Source organism: Capra hircus, chromosome 6 (genome assembly GCF_001704415.2).
Source record: "Capra hircus breed San Clemente chromosome 6, ASM170441v1, whole genome shotgun sequence".
NCBI classification, from domain to species: Eukaryota; Metazoa; Chordata; class Mammalia; order Artiodactyla; family Bovidae; genus Capra; species Capra hircus.
Genome location: NC_030813.1, coordinates 56,129,815 through 56,148,878, shown reverse-complemented (window position 1 = coordinate 56,148,878; position 19,064 = coordinate 56,129,815). Strand labels below are relative to the sequence as shown.

The 19,064-nt window shown below is 36.9% G+C and overlaps 1 protein-coding gene across 5 annotated transcripts in view; it reads left to right on the top strand.

Annotated features, from left to right (window-relative positions):
* ARAP2 (ArfGAP with RhoGAP domain, ankyrin repeat and PH domain 2) overlaps positions 1-19,064 on the top strand; it is a 245,788-nt gene that overhangs the window by 159,884 nt on the left and 66,840 nt on the right. For all 5 annotated transcript variants that reach the window (XM_018049360.1, XM_013964577.2, XM_013964575.2 and 2 more), the window contains 4 exons: positions 4,864-5,027; positions 11,551-11,763; positions 15,243-15,348; positions 18,725-18,872. In XM_018049360.1, the coding sequence (XP_017904849.1) occupies positions 4,864-5,027; positions 11,551-11,763; positions 15,243-15,348; positions 18,725-18,872 (631 nt within the window). The remainder of the gene's footprint in view (positions 1-4,863; positions 5,028-11,550; positions 11,764-15,242; positions 15,349-18,724; positions 18,873-19,064) is intronic.

Here is a 19,064-nt window from a genome sequence, read left to right as displayed (position 1 = left end):
TTACAGAAATGAAAGCAAAATAAAGTATTTTTTGACCAACAAATGCTAACATATACTACAAGACTCAGTGTTTTTATTTTTTATAGATGCCTAAGATACTATTTTTTAGTTATGTTTTTGAAACATGTTGTTTGCTTTTTAATTGTGTTTAAAATGTTCTTTATAAAGATGATTTCATTTTTTGTACAGCTAAATTTATAGATCCTGTCATTCATTTGTCTTGGGTCTTGTCAGTAGACTAGGCTCAAATAATGATAGTCTGTATTTTGTGGTTATTATATTACAGCTTTAAGAAAATTGTTTTATTAGTTTTGGGACTTGGTTTCTATGTCTTATTGAACTATCTTGATGCATTATAGGATATATGGATTTTTTAAAAATATGGCTTTAAAATTTAGGTTTGGGAATGAACAGTTAGTAAAATGTATTTCTCTATAATTAGAGTTCTTCAGAATAACTTTTCGGATTTTCAAGATGTAAATTCCTATTTCTTTGAAATAGGAATGATAAACCATTTTTCAGTAACATTTGAAATAATAAAGTTGGCCAGCATTTGTGTTGAAAATATCTTTTGATGCTTTATTCAATGTGCAGAGTTTAGGTAATATCAGAAAGGAATGTTGAACTGATGCTGTTAAATGTCAGACATCTAGTGCACAAGATGATGTATCTTAGGATTTAGCCTTTGACAAGTGGACTTGGGAGTTAACTTGTCATTACTGTTCTACCCTTCACTAGTTCACAAGCAGACAGTTAAACTTGTCATCACAACATGTCTTCTGACTAGAAAGAAAATTTGAAGTTTGAAACATTTACAGTTAATGGCAGAATTATACTGCTATTGTAGGCAGGCCCTTGCCTTTGGGGTTTCTTTAACTGCTTGCTCAAATATTGGTCGTTGTTTATAAGCACACCTTTTCAAAGATTTTGTCGCCTATTCAGAGCTTAATCATCAGATAAAAAAACTGAGACTCAAGAAGAGTTAAAATATATTTTTTAAACTCCTAACTTTAACAAGCTGTAATTTTGATTAAGTCTACATAATGTAGGAGCTTGATTTCTCAGGGAAATTACCAAGTTAGATAATTTCATTTAAACAAATAAACCCAGCAGTAGAATGCTTTTGACTTAAACATGACATGAGATCAGTGAAAAGGCAAAAAGCATGTCAGTATTAAAGCAGGTGTCAGAATTCTTCAAAAAGGAAATGACAAAACCTTGAGATCTGAGCTGCTGTGATGGGTGTGGAAAATAAAAGCAATAAATAAAGATGTTAGGAAGCAAGAGATGAAGATTATGGGCATCAGTGTCAGTGAAGATGTAGTTATGGCAGGTTCAGAAGGTGTTAAGGTGAGTGGAGTGGGGTGCTAGTAGCTTTATCTTCATAGAGGAGCATTTCCAGAAAAGAAACCAAAGGAAAGAAAGAGGGAATGTTGTTTTCTCCTTAAATTAGGGCCAATGAATTACCAGGAATGTAAAAGATTACCTCTCTCAGTCCCCTCAAAAGAAAAACCATAATGACCGATTGTTGATGCAGTTGATTCCTTTCTCTTCAGATTGAATCCAAAGTAGCCATTTCGTAGTTTGAAATCAAAATTAAATAGTTGGACGTTGGTATGCATGCGTGCTAAGTTGCTTCAGTCATGTCCAGCCTTGTGCAACCCTATGAACAGCAGCCCACCAGGCTCCTCTGTCCGTGGGATTATCTAGGCAAGAATACTGAAATGGGTTGCCATTTCCTCTTACTTTAGTATAATTATACTTACATGCATCAATGATTGTTTCAAATCAAAGTTTTTTCTAGTGATAAAACTTTAAAACAGTGCATCTATTAAATGATGCATCCACTAAATACCTGCCTCTTGAGAAATCTGTACGCAGGTCAGGAAGCAACAGTTAGAGCTGGACATGAAACAACAGACTGGTTCCAAATAGGAAAAGGAGTACTTCAAGGCTATATATTGTCACCCTGCTTATTTAACTTATATGCAGAGTACATCATGAGAAACGCTGGGCTGGAAGAAGCACAAGCTGGAATCAAGATTGCTGGGAGAAATATCAATAACCTCAGAAATGCAGATGACACCACCCTTATGGCAGAAAGTGAAGAGGAACTAAAAAAGCCTCTTGATGAAAGTGAAAGTGGAGAGTGAAAAAGTTGGCTTAAAGCTCAACATTCAGAAAATGAAGATCATGGCATCTGGTCCCATCACTTCATGGCAAATAGATGGGGAAACAGTGGAAACAGTGTCAGACTTTATTTTGGGGGGCTCCAAAATCACTGCAGTTGGTGATTGCAGCCATGACATTAAAAGACGCTTACTCGTTGGAAGAAAAATATGACCAGCCTAGATAGCATATTCAAAAGCAGAGACATTACTTTGCCAGCAAAGGTCCATCTAGTCAAGGCTAAGGTTTTTCCTGTGGTCATGTATGGATGTGAGAGTTGGACTGTGAAGAAGGCTGAGTGCCAAAAAATTGATGCTTTTGAACTGTGGTGTTGGAGAAGACTCTTGAGATTCCCTTGGACTGCAAGGAGACCCAACCAGTCCGTTCTAAAGGAGATCAGTCCTGGCTGTTCATTGGAAGGACTGATACTAAAGCTGAAACTCTTAATACTTTGGCTACTCAAGAGTTGACTCATTGGAAAAGACCTTGATGCTTGGAGAGACTGGGGGCAGGAGAAGGGGACGACGGAGGATGAGATGGCTAGATGGCATCATCAACTCAATGGACATGAGTTTGAGTAAATTCCAGGAGTTGGTGATAGACAGGGAGGCCTGTCATGCTGCAATTCATGGGGTTGCAAAGAGTTGGACACAACTGAGACTGAACTGAACTGAAATATCTGGCACTATGCTAAAGGCTATTGATAAACTGAAATGCTTTCTTTGTTTGCTTGTATTAAGTTTGTGGTGAAGTGGCTAAAAAATTCACACAGACACAACAGTTAATGTGATGGAGGGTGGAGTGATTTTTTAGGATTAAAGAAGAATGCCTGTTTCACCAGAAGCATTGGATGGAGGCAGATAGGAATCGAGGGTCACAAAAGGTTACCTAGAATATACCAATGGGGGAGGAGCTGGACTAACCAGTCAGAGAGCAGGAAGTACTTCCTGCAAAGAGAAGAACATGTTAATTTCCTTCTTCTTCCCTTCCTTTCTCCCTTCCTCCTGGGAATGGCACAGTTGGAGTGGATAATACAGGACAGATGTTGAAGACCTTTTAATCTTGAAACCTCCAGAACTGCCATGGAAGGACAGTTATCAGGAAGTGATGTCATTAGCTTTGTATTTTAAAAAGATCATTCTGTGAGTCTTGAGAAGGTGGAGGATTGGGAAAGGAATTTTGTTTGGAGGGACTTAAGTGACTTTAAGGAGCAATAGAAAGCCCTGAAGGAGGGCAGTGTTCAAATAAAGAGGAGGCAAAGCAAGTATGTCAGGGAACTGGATGTGACAGAATTCTGTAACTGAGTTCGTATGTCAGGAGTGGGGTGGCGATTGAGGGGATCAGTCTACAGTAATGAATCCTAAATTCCTGGTGGGATAAGTGGAGACTATAGTACCAGTTTGGTATCAGTATCAGTTCAGTCACTCAGCTGTGTCCTGTTGTGTGACTACATGAACCGCAGCACGCCAGGCCTCCCTGTCTATCACTAACTCGGAGTCCACCCAAACCCATGTCTATTGAGTCGGTGATGCCATCCAACCATCTTATCCTCTGTCGTCTCCTTCTCCTCCTGCCCTCAATCTTTCCCAGCACCACGGTGTTTTCAAATGAGTCGACTCTTCACATGAGGTAGCCAAAATACAGAGTTTCAGCTTCAACATCAGTCATTCCAATGAACACCCAGGACTGATCTCTTTTGAGACGGACTGGTTGGATCCCCTCGCAATCCAAGCACTCTCAAGAGTCTTCTCCAACTCCACATAAGAAGGGATAAAGATTTGAGATGCTTGTGGAATTAACATTAATTAGCATTATGGTTTATTAGTTACTAATACCACGTTTACTGAGTGCTAAAGTGGGTGCTATTATTATCCTCATTTTTGCCTTTGATAAAACTGACAACCAAAGAAGGTTGATAACTTGTCCAAAGTCATAAAGGAAGTGAGTACAGTGCTAAAACTTGAGTGCATGAATTGATTTCCATTCTCTTAACTTCTTTATGCTCTTGCTTTTCAATCATGTGGAGATCTGATTTGTGAGTAAATTCTCAACCAGAGATAGGGATGTGAGACTTACTAGCTTATATATATATGGGGAATGGAAACCACTGGCCTGAATGACATGTCCCTTGGAGAGTCTTTGGAGTTCATGTGAGTGCACTGAAGTTACAAGTTCATTTTTAGAAAGAGAAAGTGAGTTTGGGAAAGAACTGAGGGACCAGAAAGATAGGGGGAAAAGCCAGGAAGAACTGTTCTACCAAAGCTGAATTGGGTGGTGGTTTTCCCTCCCTCTCTCTCTCTCTCTCTTTTTAACCTTTAAAAGGAAGAACAGTCCTAAAGTTATCAAACACTTCTAAAATCTTAAAAAATACACCCCCAGATATCCATGAGAAGTTACAAGTGATGCTGGCCGGAAGGGTTTCAGTTCAGTTATTCAGAAACAGAATGAAAGAGGAAATGAAAAAGAGGCAAGGACATTAAGGCCACAAGTTCAGGGAATTTTCTGGCCTCTATGGAGAGAGACGTATGACTCCAAAGCAAAAGAGGGATCAAGTGAGTGGAAGCTGGTGGTAGACAGAGGGGTTTTCTTCTGATGGATGAGATCAGATCACATTTATATGGATTTAAGGATATTCTCTGTAGAAGTAAGGCTTAAAAAAAAATTATCATTTGAAATACTTTTCAAACTTTACAGAACATTATACATCCATGGGCATACCAAGTTGGATTTCACAGTCTGGCGTACTGCAATTGAAAAAGCAGCGGGTACAGATGGGAATGCATTACAAGACCAGCAGCTCGGCAGAAATGACGTTCCCATTATCGTGAACAGCTGTATAGCATTTGTTACACAGTATGGTAAGTATCAGAGTTTTTATTCAACCCCAAGAACTCATAGTAGCATTCTTACAGTTTTGAAATAATACCTCCATTGGACTGAATCAGAGTCCTTTGTATCTTAAGTACATCAATGAAAATTAAAAGTGTAGTCCCTCTTCAGCCTAAATGCCATTCCTTCTCACAGTAAAGTTCACTTAAATTATATCACATGCCCTTACAAATTCCTTCTTCCTTTACATGCATAAAAATTTTAAATGGCATATTAGAAGAATCTATATTGTAAAATGTATATTTAAAAAATGATTAAAGGTTGTACTTTTCAGAGGTTATAACTTTACAGTAAAGTCTTAGGGAATACAGTCGTGACTGTGTTTTAAAAATAGTAAATGATGGGACAATGTCTAAAAGACTTTAGTTTTTGTAGGCCTGCATGCAAAGTGTCTGTGTATTTATTCCCTTTAACATGTTTTTGGTCACATGTTTATATTAAGAAACATGGTCATTAATTGTGCTGGTTTGACTTAATCGTAACAACATATTTATGAATAGTTGCAGGTTAAAACCAACTTGAATCAGGCCTCATTTTAACATGTGGTGGCAGTATTTTATACATGCCTAAAAAGTAAATGAAGTATGTCTTTATTATTTTTACTTATTTTCAAATTACTACTCATTCTTAAAATTTCTTCAGTTACATGTTGCCTTAATATGCTAAAAGATAAATAAATTGTTTAACTATATTTTTAATATAAAAATATGTTCTCTCTTTCAATCCGTCTATAAAAGGCATTGATTTAGATTGTACATGCAGAAAAAAAGTAAAATGGTTTATCTTATATTTTGGAAGTTGTGTTAACTTTTCATTGTTCTCCTAGTCTTAGATGTATCTTTGGGTATTTTTAATTTGAAAAGAAAGTGTAATCAGTGAGAGAGCTGTAGAAAAACATTGTTTTATGAGTTTTTTTTTGCTTATTTATTGTCTATAGTATGTCAGCTGCTGAGCTTAGTACTGGAAATTGAGCAGTGGTAGTAAAGAGTGAAAGAACCGTAAATTTTGCCTTCCAGTGTGAGAACTAACAGTGAAATGATATGAACACAATGCCCGAAATAACAAATGCTATGAAAAAAAATAAGGAAAAATTAAGTCTAGAATATGAGTATATTAATCTGTTTTCTCCTAGAGAGAGTGCCATTTTAAGTATTTCACTCATTTCATGTGTTATCCAAGTAAAATTATGATTAATATTCAGGTCTGAATATTAATTTGTGTTTGAATTATATACATGTTACAAATATGTATGTAATCACATTATGTGGGATTATTCTGTGAATTTCCTTGATAGTATGGTTATATTTTTCTTATCAACTGTCATCATCTGTTTGTTTGAAAATAGGGGAGGAAGGTTATCATCCTCATTTATTAGTAATTGTGTATTGGTGCACTTGCATTGTGCAGGTATAAATAAATTACACACATCTTATGTTGTAGCAAGATCATAACCTCATTGGGAATTTTTACATCATGTTAGTTTCATAATGGTATAAGGTCTTTCTTAAGTTGACAGATGATTAAAATAGCTTGACTTGCTCCCAGTGTATCCAATTTATGTTTCTCTAGGGAAATCAGAAGTTTCTTTGTGGTGTTTATTTGCATTTAAAATCATTAAGCATTAGATTGTTTTCAACTAAATTTCATATATTATAATTACCTTGTAGCTCTAGCATAAGGTACATTAGCTTCCATTTAAAGTAATAAAGCCAATAAAAGACTCTTAATGTTTTTCCCAGCTTTTTGTTTTTTTGAGCAAAACATGTGAACACCTCAATATTACCAGCATGGATAGAAGGGAAGATTTGATATGAACTTAGAAAACACCCAGTGATTATAGGATGCAGGTGATTACTCAGGGCCTATATGATCATAATTATTTCGGATTTCCTAATCTTTGGTATAAAATCTAAAAGCTGAATTTTTGTGCTCATGGTGTCAAAATCTGAACCTAACAAAATTCACAGTATAATTCTTAGAGTTTTAATTTTTTTAATGAGTTACAGCAGTTAGGTCTTGGGGGGATATACTTAATTTTTGTAAACAAAATTGTGTTCAGATTCACATCGAGTTACCTGTACCAGTTGTTAGAAATTCACTCAACTAGGAACATGATAGCCCAGAAACTTAATCAATTTTTTGGTAGAACTTGCTTATTCTTCTTTTGTGGTCATTTACTAACTATCAACAGTTCTTTGAGATACTGTGTAACTACTGTATACAGAAAATAAGACATGATCTTTGCCTTCTAGGAATTTAAAGATTGTGGATCAGAATAAGTGGGCATTTATATTTCAAGTGTATAAAATGCTGTGGCAGTGGGGTTCAGGGGGTGGTCCAGGTGTCCATGGCCTAGAGCTGAAATTCACTTAGTGTAGAAGTGGTCATGGAGGGTTTCATGGCTGAAGCATGGAACCTGCCATGTGTTTTAAGAGAGAATGGGAGCTTGTTAGGAGAGGGAAGGAGTAGGGATTCCAGGCAGAAGAAACTGTGTGTGCCAGGTGTGGAGTCATGAAGGAAGCTGTCTAGTCAGGGAACTTTGAGTAGCTACATGTGGTCAGAACTTATTGTGAGAAGAGCGGAAAATAAAAGAAGCTGGAGAACTGATTAGAACACTCATATAGGGTCTTCTATGTATGTGTGCATGCTAAGTCATTTCAGTTGTTTCCAACTCTTTGTGACCCTATGGACAATAGCTCACCAGGCTCCTCAGTCAGTGGGATTCTCCAGGCAAGGATAGTGGAGTGGGTTGCTATGCTCTCCTCCGGGGATCATCCCAATCCATGGATTAAACCCATATCGCTTATGTCTCCTGCATTGGCAGGCCAGTTCTTTACCACTAACACCACCTGGGAAGCTCAGGGTCTTATGTATCATAATAAAATCCCTAGACTTGCCTTCTGTTGTTGTTCAGTTGCTCAGTCATGTCTGACTCTTTGTGATCCCATGGATTGCAGCATGCCAGGCTTCCCTGTCCTTCACCGTCTCCTGGAGCTTTCTCAAACTCATGTCCATTGAGTTGGAGGTGCCATCCAACCATCTCGTCCTTTGTTGTCCCCTTTTCCTGCCTTTAATCTTCCCCAAAACTTGCCCTCTAGTCAGTGATAGGGGGCTATATATCCATATTTTTAAGCATTTTGGTAACACCAGCAGGCTTGTATCTCAGATCATTCTATTATCATTTTCAAGACAGACTGGAAGGGTCAGTGGAAATAGGGACAGAGAGGTGCAATAACAATGAGGAATTGGGTGCTTGAAATTATAATAGTGCAGGTGATGGAGCGAGCAAGGGGACAGTTTTGTGAGAGAAGTCATGATGAAAAATATATGTGACAGTTTTTTTGAAATTTTTATTGATTCTTTTGATGTGATATGTGAGAAAGAGAAGTTCTAGCTTATAAATGACTGGGGAGAAGGCAGTGCCACATATTGAGGTATAGGAACAAGATAAAAGGCATGTTGGGATTGGGAGGTGAAGTAGTGGATGGGGCAGGAAAATTAATTTGTTCACATGTATAAGTATAGTCTATGTGGCTTGTATTTGGGAAGCCCTGCTTATATTTAGATTTATATGTAGATTTTATATAGAATATAATATATAGAATATATATATAGATATAGATATAGATTTAGATATATAATGCACATGTGCATTTGAAATTTTCAAAATTAAAAGCTGAGTAGAAATATACATGTCTTAGTTGAAGTGATGAAAATGGATGGATTCATCTAGAAAATTTTGTAGGGGAACAGAGAAGAGAATTGAGGATGGTTTCCTGGAATCATCAGTAAATACTGAATAGCAGAATAAATAGAAGACTAGAAGAGGAGTCATAGAGGAAGGGGCCAAAAGAGATGCGATCATAACATCATGAAAGCCTTGAGATTAACAGAATTTTAACCAGGATTCACTGGAGTATTAGACACTGCAAGGGGATCCTATTACATAAAAATTGAAAAGCATCTAGAAAGCATATGCTTGAGGAAGATGGTCCCAACAGAGTGGAAATTAGGCCCGAAGCAAGAGTAAGTGGTTAAAGGATCAACAGGGATGGAAGATGGTAGAAAGAATAAATATAGAAAACTCAGATTAGTTTTGGAAGAAAGAAAAACAAGAGGCCTGAAGGGAGGGGGCAAAAAAGGACTAAAAAATATTTGTTTGCATATCATCATCATCACCACAACCATTTCTCTTCCTTCAGTTAACCACTGCTACTCTTATTTTATGTGGGAAACTTGATCAATATGTAATTCTAGAAAGTTATGACCCAGCTCTTCCATCTAGAAGAAGGTGTGGAACAGACAAAATTAAATATGCACATATGAATGTAGAGACTCCAGGAAATTTATACTAGAGAATCTTTACTTTTGTCAGTGAGTTCAGTCAGTTCAGTCGCTCAGTTGTGTCCGACTCTTTTCGAGCCCATGAATTGCGGTACACCAGGCCTCCCTGTCCATCACCAACTCCCAGAGTTTCTCAAACTCATGTCCATCGAGTCAGTGATGCCATCCAGCCATCTCATCCTCTGTCATCCACTTCTCCTCCTGCCCCCAATCCCTCCCAGCATCAGAGTCTTTTCCAATGAGTCAACTCTTCACATGAGGTGGCCAAAGTACTGGAGTTTCAGCTTTAGCATTATTCCTTCCAAAGAACACCCAGGACTGATCTCCTTTAGAATGGACTGGTTGGATCTTCTTGCAGTCCAAGGGACTCTCAAGGGTCTTCTCCAACACCACAGTTCAAAAGCATCAGTTCTTCAGCTCTAGCTTTCTTCTCAGTCCAACTCTCACATCCATACATGACTACTGGAAAAACCATAGCCTTGACTAGGCAGACCTTTGTTGGCAAAGTCATGTCTCTGCTTTTGAATATGCTATCTAGGTTGGTCTGGTTCCTCTGCCTTTCTAAAACCAGCTTGAACATCTGGAAGTTCACGGTTCACGTATTGCTGAAGCCTGGCTTGGAGAATTTTGAGCATTACTTGGCTAGCGTGTGAGATGACTACAATTGTGCGGTAGTTTGAGCATTCTTTGGCATTGCTTTTATTTGGGATTGGAATGAAACTGACCTTTTCCAGTCCTGTGGCCACTGCTGAGTTTTCCAAATTTGCTGGCATATTGAGTACAACACTTTGACAGCATCATCTTTCAGGATTTGAAATAACTCAACTGGAATTCCATCACCTCCACTAGCTTTGTTCATAGTGATGCTTTCTAAGGCCCACTTGACTTCACATTCCAGGATGTCTGGTTCTAGGTGGGTGACCACACCATCGTGATTATCTGGGTCATGAGAATCTTTTTTGTGTAGTTCTTCTTTGTATTCTTGGCACCTCTTCTCAATATCTTCTGCTTCTGTTAGGTATATGCCATTTCTGTCCTTTATTCAGCCCATCTTTGCATGAAATGTTCCCTTGGTATCTCTAATTTTCTTGAAGAGATCTTTTCCATTTTGTTTTTTTCCTCTATTTCTTTGCATTGATCACTGAGGAAGGCTTTCTTATCTCTTCTTGCTATTCTTTGGAACTCTGCATTCAGAAGCTTATATCTTTCCTTTTCTCCTTTGCTTTTCACTTCTCTTCTTTTCACAGCTATTTGTAAGGCCTCCCCAGACAGCCATTTTGCTCTTTTGCGTTTCTTTTCCATGGGGATGGTCTTGATCCCTGTCTCCTGTACAATGTCACGAATCTCCATTCATAGTTCATCAGGCACTCTATCAGATCAAGTCCCTTAAATCTATTTCTCACTTCCACTGTATAATCATGAGGGATTTGATTTAGGTCATACCTGAATGGTCTAGTGGTTTTCCCTACTTTCTGCAATTTAAGTCTGAATTTGGCAATAAGGAGTTCATGATCTGAGCCATAGTCTGCTCCCTCTCTTGTTTTTGCTGACTGTATAGAGCTTCTCCATCTTTGGCTGCAAAGAATATAATCAATCTGATTTTGTTGTTGACCATCTGGTGATGTCCATGTGTAGAGTCTCCTCTTGTGTTGTTGGAAGAGGGTGTTTGCTATGACCAGTGTGTTCTCTTGGCAAATCTCTATTAGCCTTTGCCCTGCTTCATTCTGCATTCCAAGGCCAAATTTGCCTGTTACTCCAGGTGTTTCTTGACTTCCTACTTTTGCATTCCAGTCCCCTATAATGAAAAGGACATCTTTTTTGGGGGGCAAATCTGTACTCTGAGAGACTAAGCAAAGGGCACTTGTAGTCAAAGAACACTTGAGAAAGATGCTATGAACTGGAGGAAGGACTGGCCTAGGGCCTACTAAAAGCTGAGGATGGAATAGTTTGTTCATCAGGTTTGCATTTTACAATATAAAATTTGCAAGGGGGGGGCTTTTTTATTCTCATGCATGTTTATATAAACTCTTAGATGATGATTTTGTCTTGTACATCATCCAAGCACAGAAATTAGTTCTTTTTTGAGATAGTAAAATGGATTTTGACCTGAGATTTTTTTCATATAATCTTTTTTTTTTTTTAACAAAGGTTTAGGACACAAAAATATCTATCAAAAGAATGGTGATCCATTACATGTAAGTGAACTCCTGGAGAGTTTCAAAAAGGATGCAAGAAGCTTTAAATTGAGGGCTGGAAAACATCAACTTGAAGATGTGACAGGTGTATTGAAGAGTTTTCTCTCCGACATTGATGATGCACTTCTCACTAAGGAGCTCTACCCGTATTGGATCTCTGCCTTAGGTAATATGTAAATTACAGAATAAAGGCTTGCCTTCTCATTTGGTAGTAGATTTTAAAAATCACCTCTGATAATCTGACCATTTAATTGAAAGGAACAGTATACATAATGGCTTAGAACAGAAATTGTAAAATAGCTGTTATATGTGCCTTGAAAGAAATTTATGGTGGTAATTGCTAAAGTCTTTTATGATAATATTTAGTTTTTGGTAGATTTCTTAGTGCTTACTTTGCCTTAACTTTGGAAATGTTAATAGTCAAGTCCGTGTAGGCTATTAATTTCTCATTAAAATTAAAATGAAAGGTTTATTACAACATTGCAACATGGTTTTAACATATAGCTCTTTGACTTTCCTTTTTCATTCATTCTGCCTCTTTAGAGTTACATGACAAAAGACCTTTTTACTCCATTTTTTTTTCACATTCTGTCTAATGAAGTAAAATATCTTTGCTACACTCTAAGAGAACTTATTTAAGAAATGATCTTAGAAAAACAGTTTATTAAATCAGCTGCGTGTGTGTTAAATCAATTCAGTTGTGTCAGACTTTTTGTGACCCTATGGACTGTAGCCCACCAGGCTCCTCTGTCCTTGGGATTCTCTAGGCAAGAATACTGGAGTGGGGTGCTGTGCCCTCCTCCAGGAGATCTTCCTGACCCAGGGATCAAACCCATATCTGTTACGTCTCCTGCATTGGCCCGTGGGTTCTTTACTACTAGCGCCACCTGGGAAGCCCTATTAAATCAGATAATGGGTCAAACTGATTTCAGTAAAACCTATATTTACCTCTATTAATTCAAAATAACTCCTTTTTTAGAAACATGATAATGCATATTTTTAAATATAAACTTTGCCTTTAATCCCAGATTTCTAATAGAGCTATTTTCATTTTTTGCATTATTTCATAATCTTTGTCCCACACCTATGATTTATATATAACTTTTATTAATAAACTAAAATATTCCCCATATATCAGTGATTTCAAAGTGATGATTTTGAATCTTCATTTTTCCCCAATTTTTAAAATGTATCATTGAATTATACCATAATTTACTAATATATTTCTCTCTTGTACATTTGACCTAGTTTGAGAATTTTTTTGGAAAATGACCTTTGAATTGACTATATGATGTTTTTCTATTGAGAAATAGTTTCTTCTGTGAAAAGTATTTGCTTAATTTAAAAGATAAATATGATATTTGAAGGGATTAATTTTGAAATGCCACAAAACATCTGTAGTTGAAAAATAATCCCAAGATTGATCCTTTTTGTCTCAGCAAGAAGAGAGTAGTATTGTTATTAAAATAAAACTTTCCACAATGTAACTACTTAATTCGGAAGTCTTTTCCTTGTTTCCTGTGTTTTTCAAATCAATAGTTTTAATTCTAATCACAAGAAGAGTTGATTGTATAATTTTTTGGAATATAGAATTAGATAATACATCTTTTTAAGCACAATTGCCCTGCTACCCTCATTTTTGTTTTAAGGTTTTATTGTAATTCATAACCATATAATTATTTATAGTCCTCTATTTTATAAAGACTTAAAATTTGCCTTTATTGTAAAATCAGTCATCAGAAATCTATGACAAATATGCTTTTGCTGAAGTTGTCAAATTTAATGACAAAGAGGTCTTCATTGCTAAACTACAGGAGATGGTAGTTGAGAAATAGCATGTGTCAGAGAGGAGTGTGTTCACCTTCCATTTGGATGTGAATCCCTGAGAAATTACTTTGAGAAGCCTTCGACTACTAGTGTTGAAAGTTCTTTGCTTTCAGATCTGTTGTAGCTGCCCCTGCCCTGTCAGAAAGTACCCTTTGTTGGATCTGACAAAAGTAACCATAACTCACTGGATGACCTCACTGGATAGCTCTCTTGGGTCCTGCGCGCCCAAGGCAAGGAATGTCCTACAGTTGGTGGCATAGTACCTGTTTATATGATATACACGACCTCTTCTTCTAAGAATGCTCATTAAATTGTCTGAAGGCTGTGACTGGTTGAATAGTTGTATTTTCTATATGACCTAAAATCTATCTTCAGTTTCCTTTTCAGTTACTCAAACTTCATTTTGAAAAGATCATCTATTTTATTCTTATAAGATTTGTGAAAACAGGCTATCCTAGCATGTGCTTATTATAAGCATAGTAGTGTAGTATTAATTACATTTAATTGACTAAATACAATTACCTCTACAGTTAGAAACTGGAAGACATGAGGGGAAAGATTTGGGTTATACCAAGAATGATAGCTAATTCTTAATTCACTTCTAGTACAGTCTTTGAATGTTACTGGGGTGTCTTCCGCTCTTGCTTTTAGACAGTCATCCATCAGCATAGTTAAGTCAATATGACCATGTTTACTTTTATAGATCTAGTGTGCAGGTGAAATCAGTACAAAGGAGCTATCAGTTCCTGTTTTAAATAGGAGCATACTTCAAAAATGTGTCACAGAATTTCTTACCTCCGCAGGGATCCGAATGTCCTTTACAAGTGACTGTGTACTTTCAAAGAATCATTAATGTGCCTCTGGCTTTCTGTGACTAGAATGTGTAGGGCTAAGCAGAAAATGAAAAAGCCTTGTTTCCAAAGGTAGTTGGGAATGGAGAGGGAATATATAAGTGCAATCCCCTTGAGTTACAGAGTCAGCACAAGCTATTTATTTGAAGAGAGGTCTCTATTTCCCCTGTGAAAGAATAGGTTAGACCAGACCACCACTGCACAACCTCCAGACTCTAGAACTCTGGAGGCTCCTGTGCAGTTGCTTTTAAGTATTTGACTTCTTAGGGTTAGGAGAGTGGAGGAGAGTAGTTCCTTCTTGTCCTCCTATTCATGAATAAGTTCTAACCGTGACAAAAGCAGAGGATCTATCTGTCTTCCTCTCAGTCTGTATCACTGGTACCAGGACCTTATGACTTGTTCCACTGCCCACCGCCCCCAACCTTCTCCAAAGAACTGAAGTGTCCAGGGCTAGTGAAAGGCCTTTTGCATGGATCTGTGGGGTTAATGTACAGTTCATAGTTCTGGGATGGTTCAAAGTTTAGGGAAGATTTTTATGATGCTAACAGGGAAAAATGGTCAGACATGTCATTTTCTAATAAATAGTGAGATCTTTCCATAGCGATAGTTAAAATACTTTTGGCTCATCTCTTCAATTTGTAGGCTAATTTGTTACTACTTGAAAACAGTCCTTTTATTCGAAGTTCAGTAAATGTAGCATTGAAGATAAAATACAGACCTGAGTTTTAAAAGTGCTTTATTTTTAATCACAAAATAGAAGAGCTGTGACATATAGCTGTGGAATGTTTATGCAAATATCAAATACTTTTCCAGAATTAGAGAAGTTTGAGTGTTTTCTGTTTTGAAACTTGATTGTGGCAGTGAAATACAGTTGTGAATATTGTTTTAAAATACTGATAAAAGGCAAATTTGTAATATAGATGATTAGTTAGACCTAAAGTTTCACGTGTGTGTGTTTAACCGTTAGATACCCAAGATGACAAGGAAAGAATTAAAAAGTATGGAGCATTTATACGTACTCTTCCTGGGGTGAACCGAGCAACGTTGGCAGCTATAATTGAACACCTTTACAGGTGGGTGGATTCATGAACTTTTCTAGATATTTCAAATATAACACTCAGTAAGTTATTATTTTTTTTTAATTTAGAGTACTGTGGTTAACCTTCTATTTGTGAATGTAAATCTTTCACCATATCTTAAGAATGGTTTCAAAATGGAATTCCCATAAACAATCAGTTTGGTCTCTCTTAATGCAATTAGGATACATTTCCAATAAATAGCCCTGGAGAATTTCTTAAATGGATTAGAAATAATCATATATCACCTCCTCAAATACATCCAGTACTTAAACAAGAATTTTAAAACATTTTGATATCAGACTATTGATTAGATAAGGGAAATTTCAAAAGTCAAACCCATTTTCTATGTCAGGGCATGTAGTCCCCTGCATTTGGGAGGATAGGAAGGATAAAATGGTAGCTTGAGAAATGACATCTGAAAAATCAGGGTGTTTGGGAATAACATTTTAAGTCAACAAACTTAAGGTTTGTTTATTTTACTATGAGCAAGAATCATTACAGAAACTTAAATCAGTGTAAGTGCTGCTTAAGGAATATATTGTTGGCAGCTTCCTGCATGGATGCAATATTTCCTTGAATAAATTTCTGTAAAGCTGAATTCTACTAAAAATAACCTTAGTTGAAGTTTAGATTCCTAAATCTTCACAATTTGTCTTTTGTCTTTATCTTTCTTTTCCAATCACTACTTCTCATGCATGTAAACTCCATTACTATGCATCTGATTTTCTTATTGTGTCATACAAATATAGTTGATATACTATAAGGTCCTATCTCTATGCCTCAGAGACACTGGGACAGATTTTTCTTTCTTCACAAATTTCAATATGTCACCACCTGCTACAATTATCAGTTAATATTTTAAACATTGAGTTGCATATAATTCTTAAACTTCTTAATTCATACTTGAATTTCAGATAATGAGCTACTTCATATCCTTTGTTTAACTAATCTTTATTTTCGCTCCTACTATATACAGTGCCCATTAAGAGTCCATGTGAACAGAAATGATTGCTAATAGTACATGAATAACAAAAATAGTCTTAAGACTGCAGTTTCCAAATAGCACCAAGGAACCCCGAGACATCACAGTGGGGATGGGGGCTTAGAGGGATGCTGCAGGGCATTTTATACATTTTAGGAAAACAACACTGCCAGCACAGATTTTAAAACAGAGAATTTTATCATACAGCATGAAATTAAAGAGGAAGGATTGAGTGATACATCATTGTGTGTTGAGATCCAGGTAATGCTTCAGATCTAAAAGGATTAATGAACTGGGCATGACAAAAAATTAAGTATAAGACGTGAGTGAGGGATATTTTCAGGAAACATGTGTGCTAGAAGATGAGATGCTTTGTAGCTGGCTGGCATCAGGCTGTGAAAGGCTCTGTTCATTGTGCAAAAACATTTGGATTGCATTCCTTTTTGTGATAAGGAGTGACTGATCCAATCTGTTTTAGGATGATAACCCATGTCCTGGGATTGATTGGGAAGAGGTTAGAACAGAGGCAAAGAAACCTACTTAAGACACAGTTTCTGTGTACTTCTGATGAGAAACCCTGAGTGGAAAGAGAGTAAACTGGCTGAATATGGGACGCTTGCAGATACTAGTGTGGGAGCAGGGAAATAAAAGGAAAATACATAGTGGACATATTTATGCCAGTAATTCAGGCAGTTACAGAAACTGAGGAGGTGATAAGTGCTAGAGGAGAATGCTCAGGAGATGAGAATGCTCAGGAGATGAGAATGTTTGATAGTGTCATCAAAGTTTGAGAGGTCACTGTGGATAAAGTCAGATTGATTTAGCATTTACTTCTATCCATGCCCTAGATAACAGATCACTTCCTCCATGACTAATATTGACTTAATTCCCTTCACTATATATATTTATGTTACACACTGCAGTGTGATTAGGGGCTTTCCTAGTAGCTCAGTGGTAAAGAATCCATCTGCCAAGCAGGAGAGACATGTTCGATCCCCAGGTCGGGAAGATCCCCTGGAGGAGGAAATGGCAACACACTCCTCAACCCACTCCAGTATCCTCACCTAGGGAAACCCATGACAGAGGAGCCTGGCAGGCTACAGTCCACGGGGTCACAAAGTTGGACACAACTTACGACTAAACTGCCACCACCACAGTATGATTAACACAGTCTCTGGCTGTGGGGTGCTTAGATTCTAATAGTAACAGAGGCAGACTTGCAGGTAAAATTTCCAAATATTTATATCTAGTGTGATTTTAAAAAGTACGGAGTGGCTTTGCGAGGGATGCCCACAATTATGGCATCCTTCTCTATTAACTTGCAATGCCTTTTGCATCTTGTCAATCATACATGGTGATCAAGCTTGCTCTGTCTCCCCTATGCAATTTGGTATTTCATTGTTTCTTACACTATCGTATATATTGCTGTCATATTTCCTTATTTTCCTTGTACCTACTAGAATCTTTGCCCTTTATAGTTAGGTGTACCTACCTAGTCTTGCTTTATTCCTTAGATAGAGTTGATCTCCCTTTTTTAGCATGTATTTTAGAAATTCACAAAAGTAGACAGGCAATTGAGCAGCTGTTAAGTCTATAGTCAGTGATAGAATTAACTGATATTTCCATGGGCATCAGTTAGAGTTCTGCATTTTTATCATTGTAAATTTCCTTTTATTGGAGTGATGGCTATGGTTGTTTTCTTAATTACTTTGAACTTATAAAACATTCGGGAGTACTTGAAAGTTCTTTGTAAAACTGGTGTTGTAGCCTACTGATTGGGAGAATTGACTCTCTTCATGTCTGTTCATTGTAAAAGAGATTGCTTTCTGAGAGGTGTCTTATTTTGAATAACCATTCAAACACTTTCAACCATTTTCTCGCCTGATAAGGATGTGCTGAGAAATTCAACAGTTGCCCTGAACTTTGAATTTGGAACTCTTTACTTTATGCCTCCCAATTTGTCATTCTTGCCTTATTTCCTGCTTACCTACTGCCCCGTCTCTCTTTTATTTATGCTTCCATCCTATAAGTCATTTGACACCTTTCTGCAAGCACACCTTTATGCCTTAGCTACAGGTTGTCCCATCTGTAGAATTGTCTGGATATTGGGGAAGGGGGGTCCTTCTTCTAAAGCGGTGAGCAAGTAATGCTTTGTAACTTGTAGTAATATCTTTGACAGTAGTCTTTTCTAATGTTCTTAAACCTGAAGGATACTTGGAAAAAAGAACTATGTATTTTTCTTTAAATCACCACTCCACCTTTAATATCAGTGACTTTCACTATGTTTGTGTTTAAAAAATAAAAGAGGATAAATGAACATGAAGACATACATTTTATGAAACTTTCACATAGAAATGTGTTGTAACAAGTACTGCTTTTCTCTAACAGGGTTCAGAAATGCTCAGAAATCAATCACATGAGTGCCCACAATTTGGCCTTGGTTTTTTCCTCCTGTTTGTTTCAAACTAAGGGACAAACTAGTGAAGAAGTGAATGTAATCGAAGACTTAATTAATAATTATGTTGAAATTTTTGAGGTAAATATTTTATGTCCTGCCCTTGTTAAAATAGTTTTGATGTTATTGTTTGCAAACAAAAATATGTATTTTAGGATGTCTTTATTCATGTCTTTAGGAATATTTGAAAATAAAGGATAGGTACATGATCCTTCACTTTTCAGCTATAACTAGCATTTTAAGCTATAGCCATTCATTTAAATTTGGCTGCTT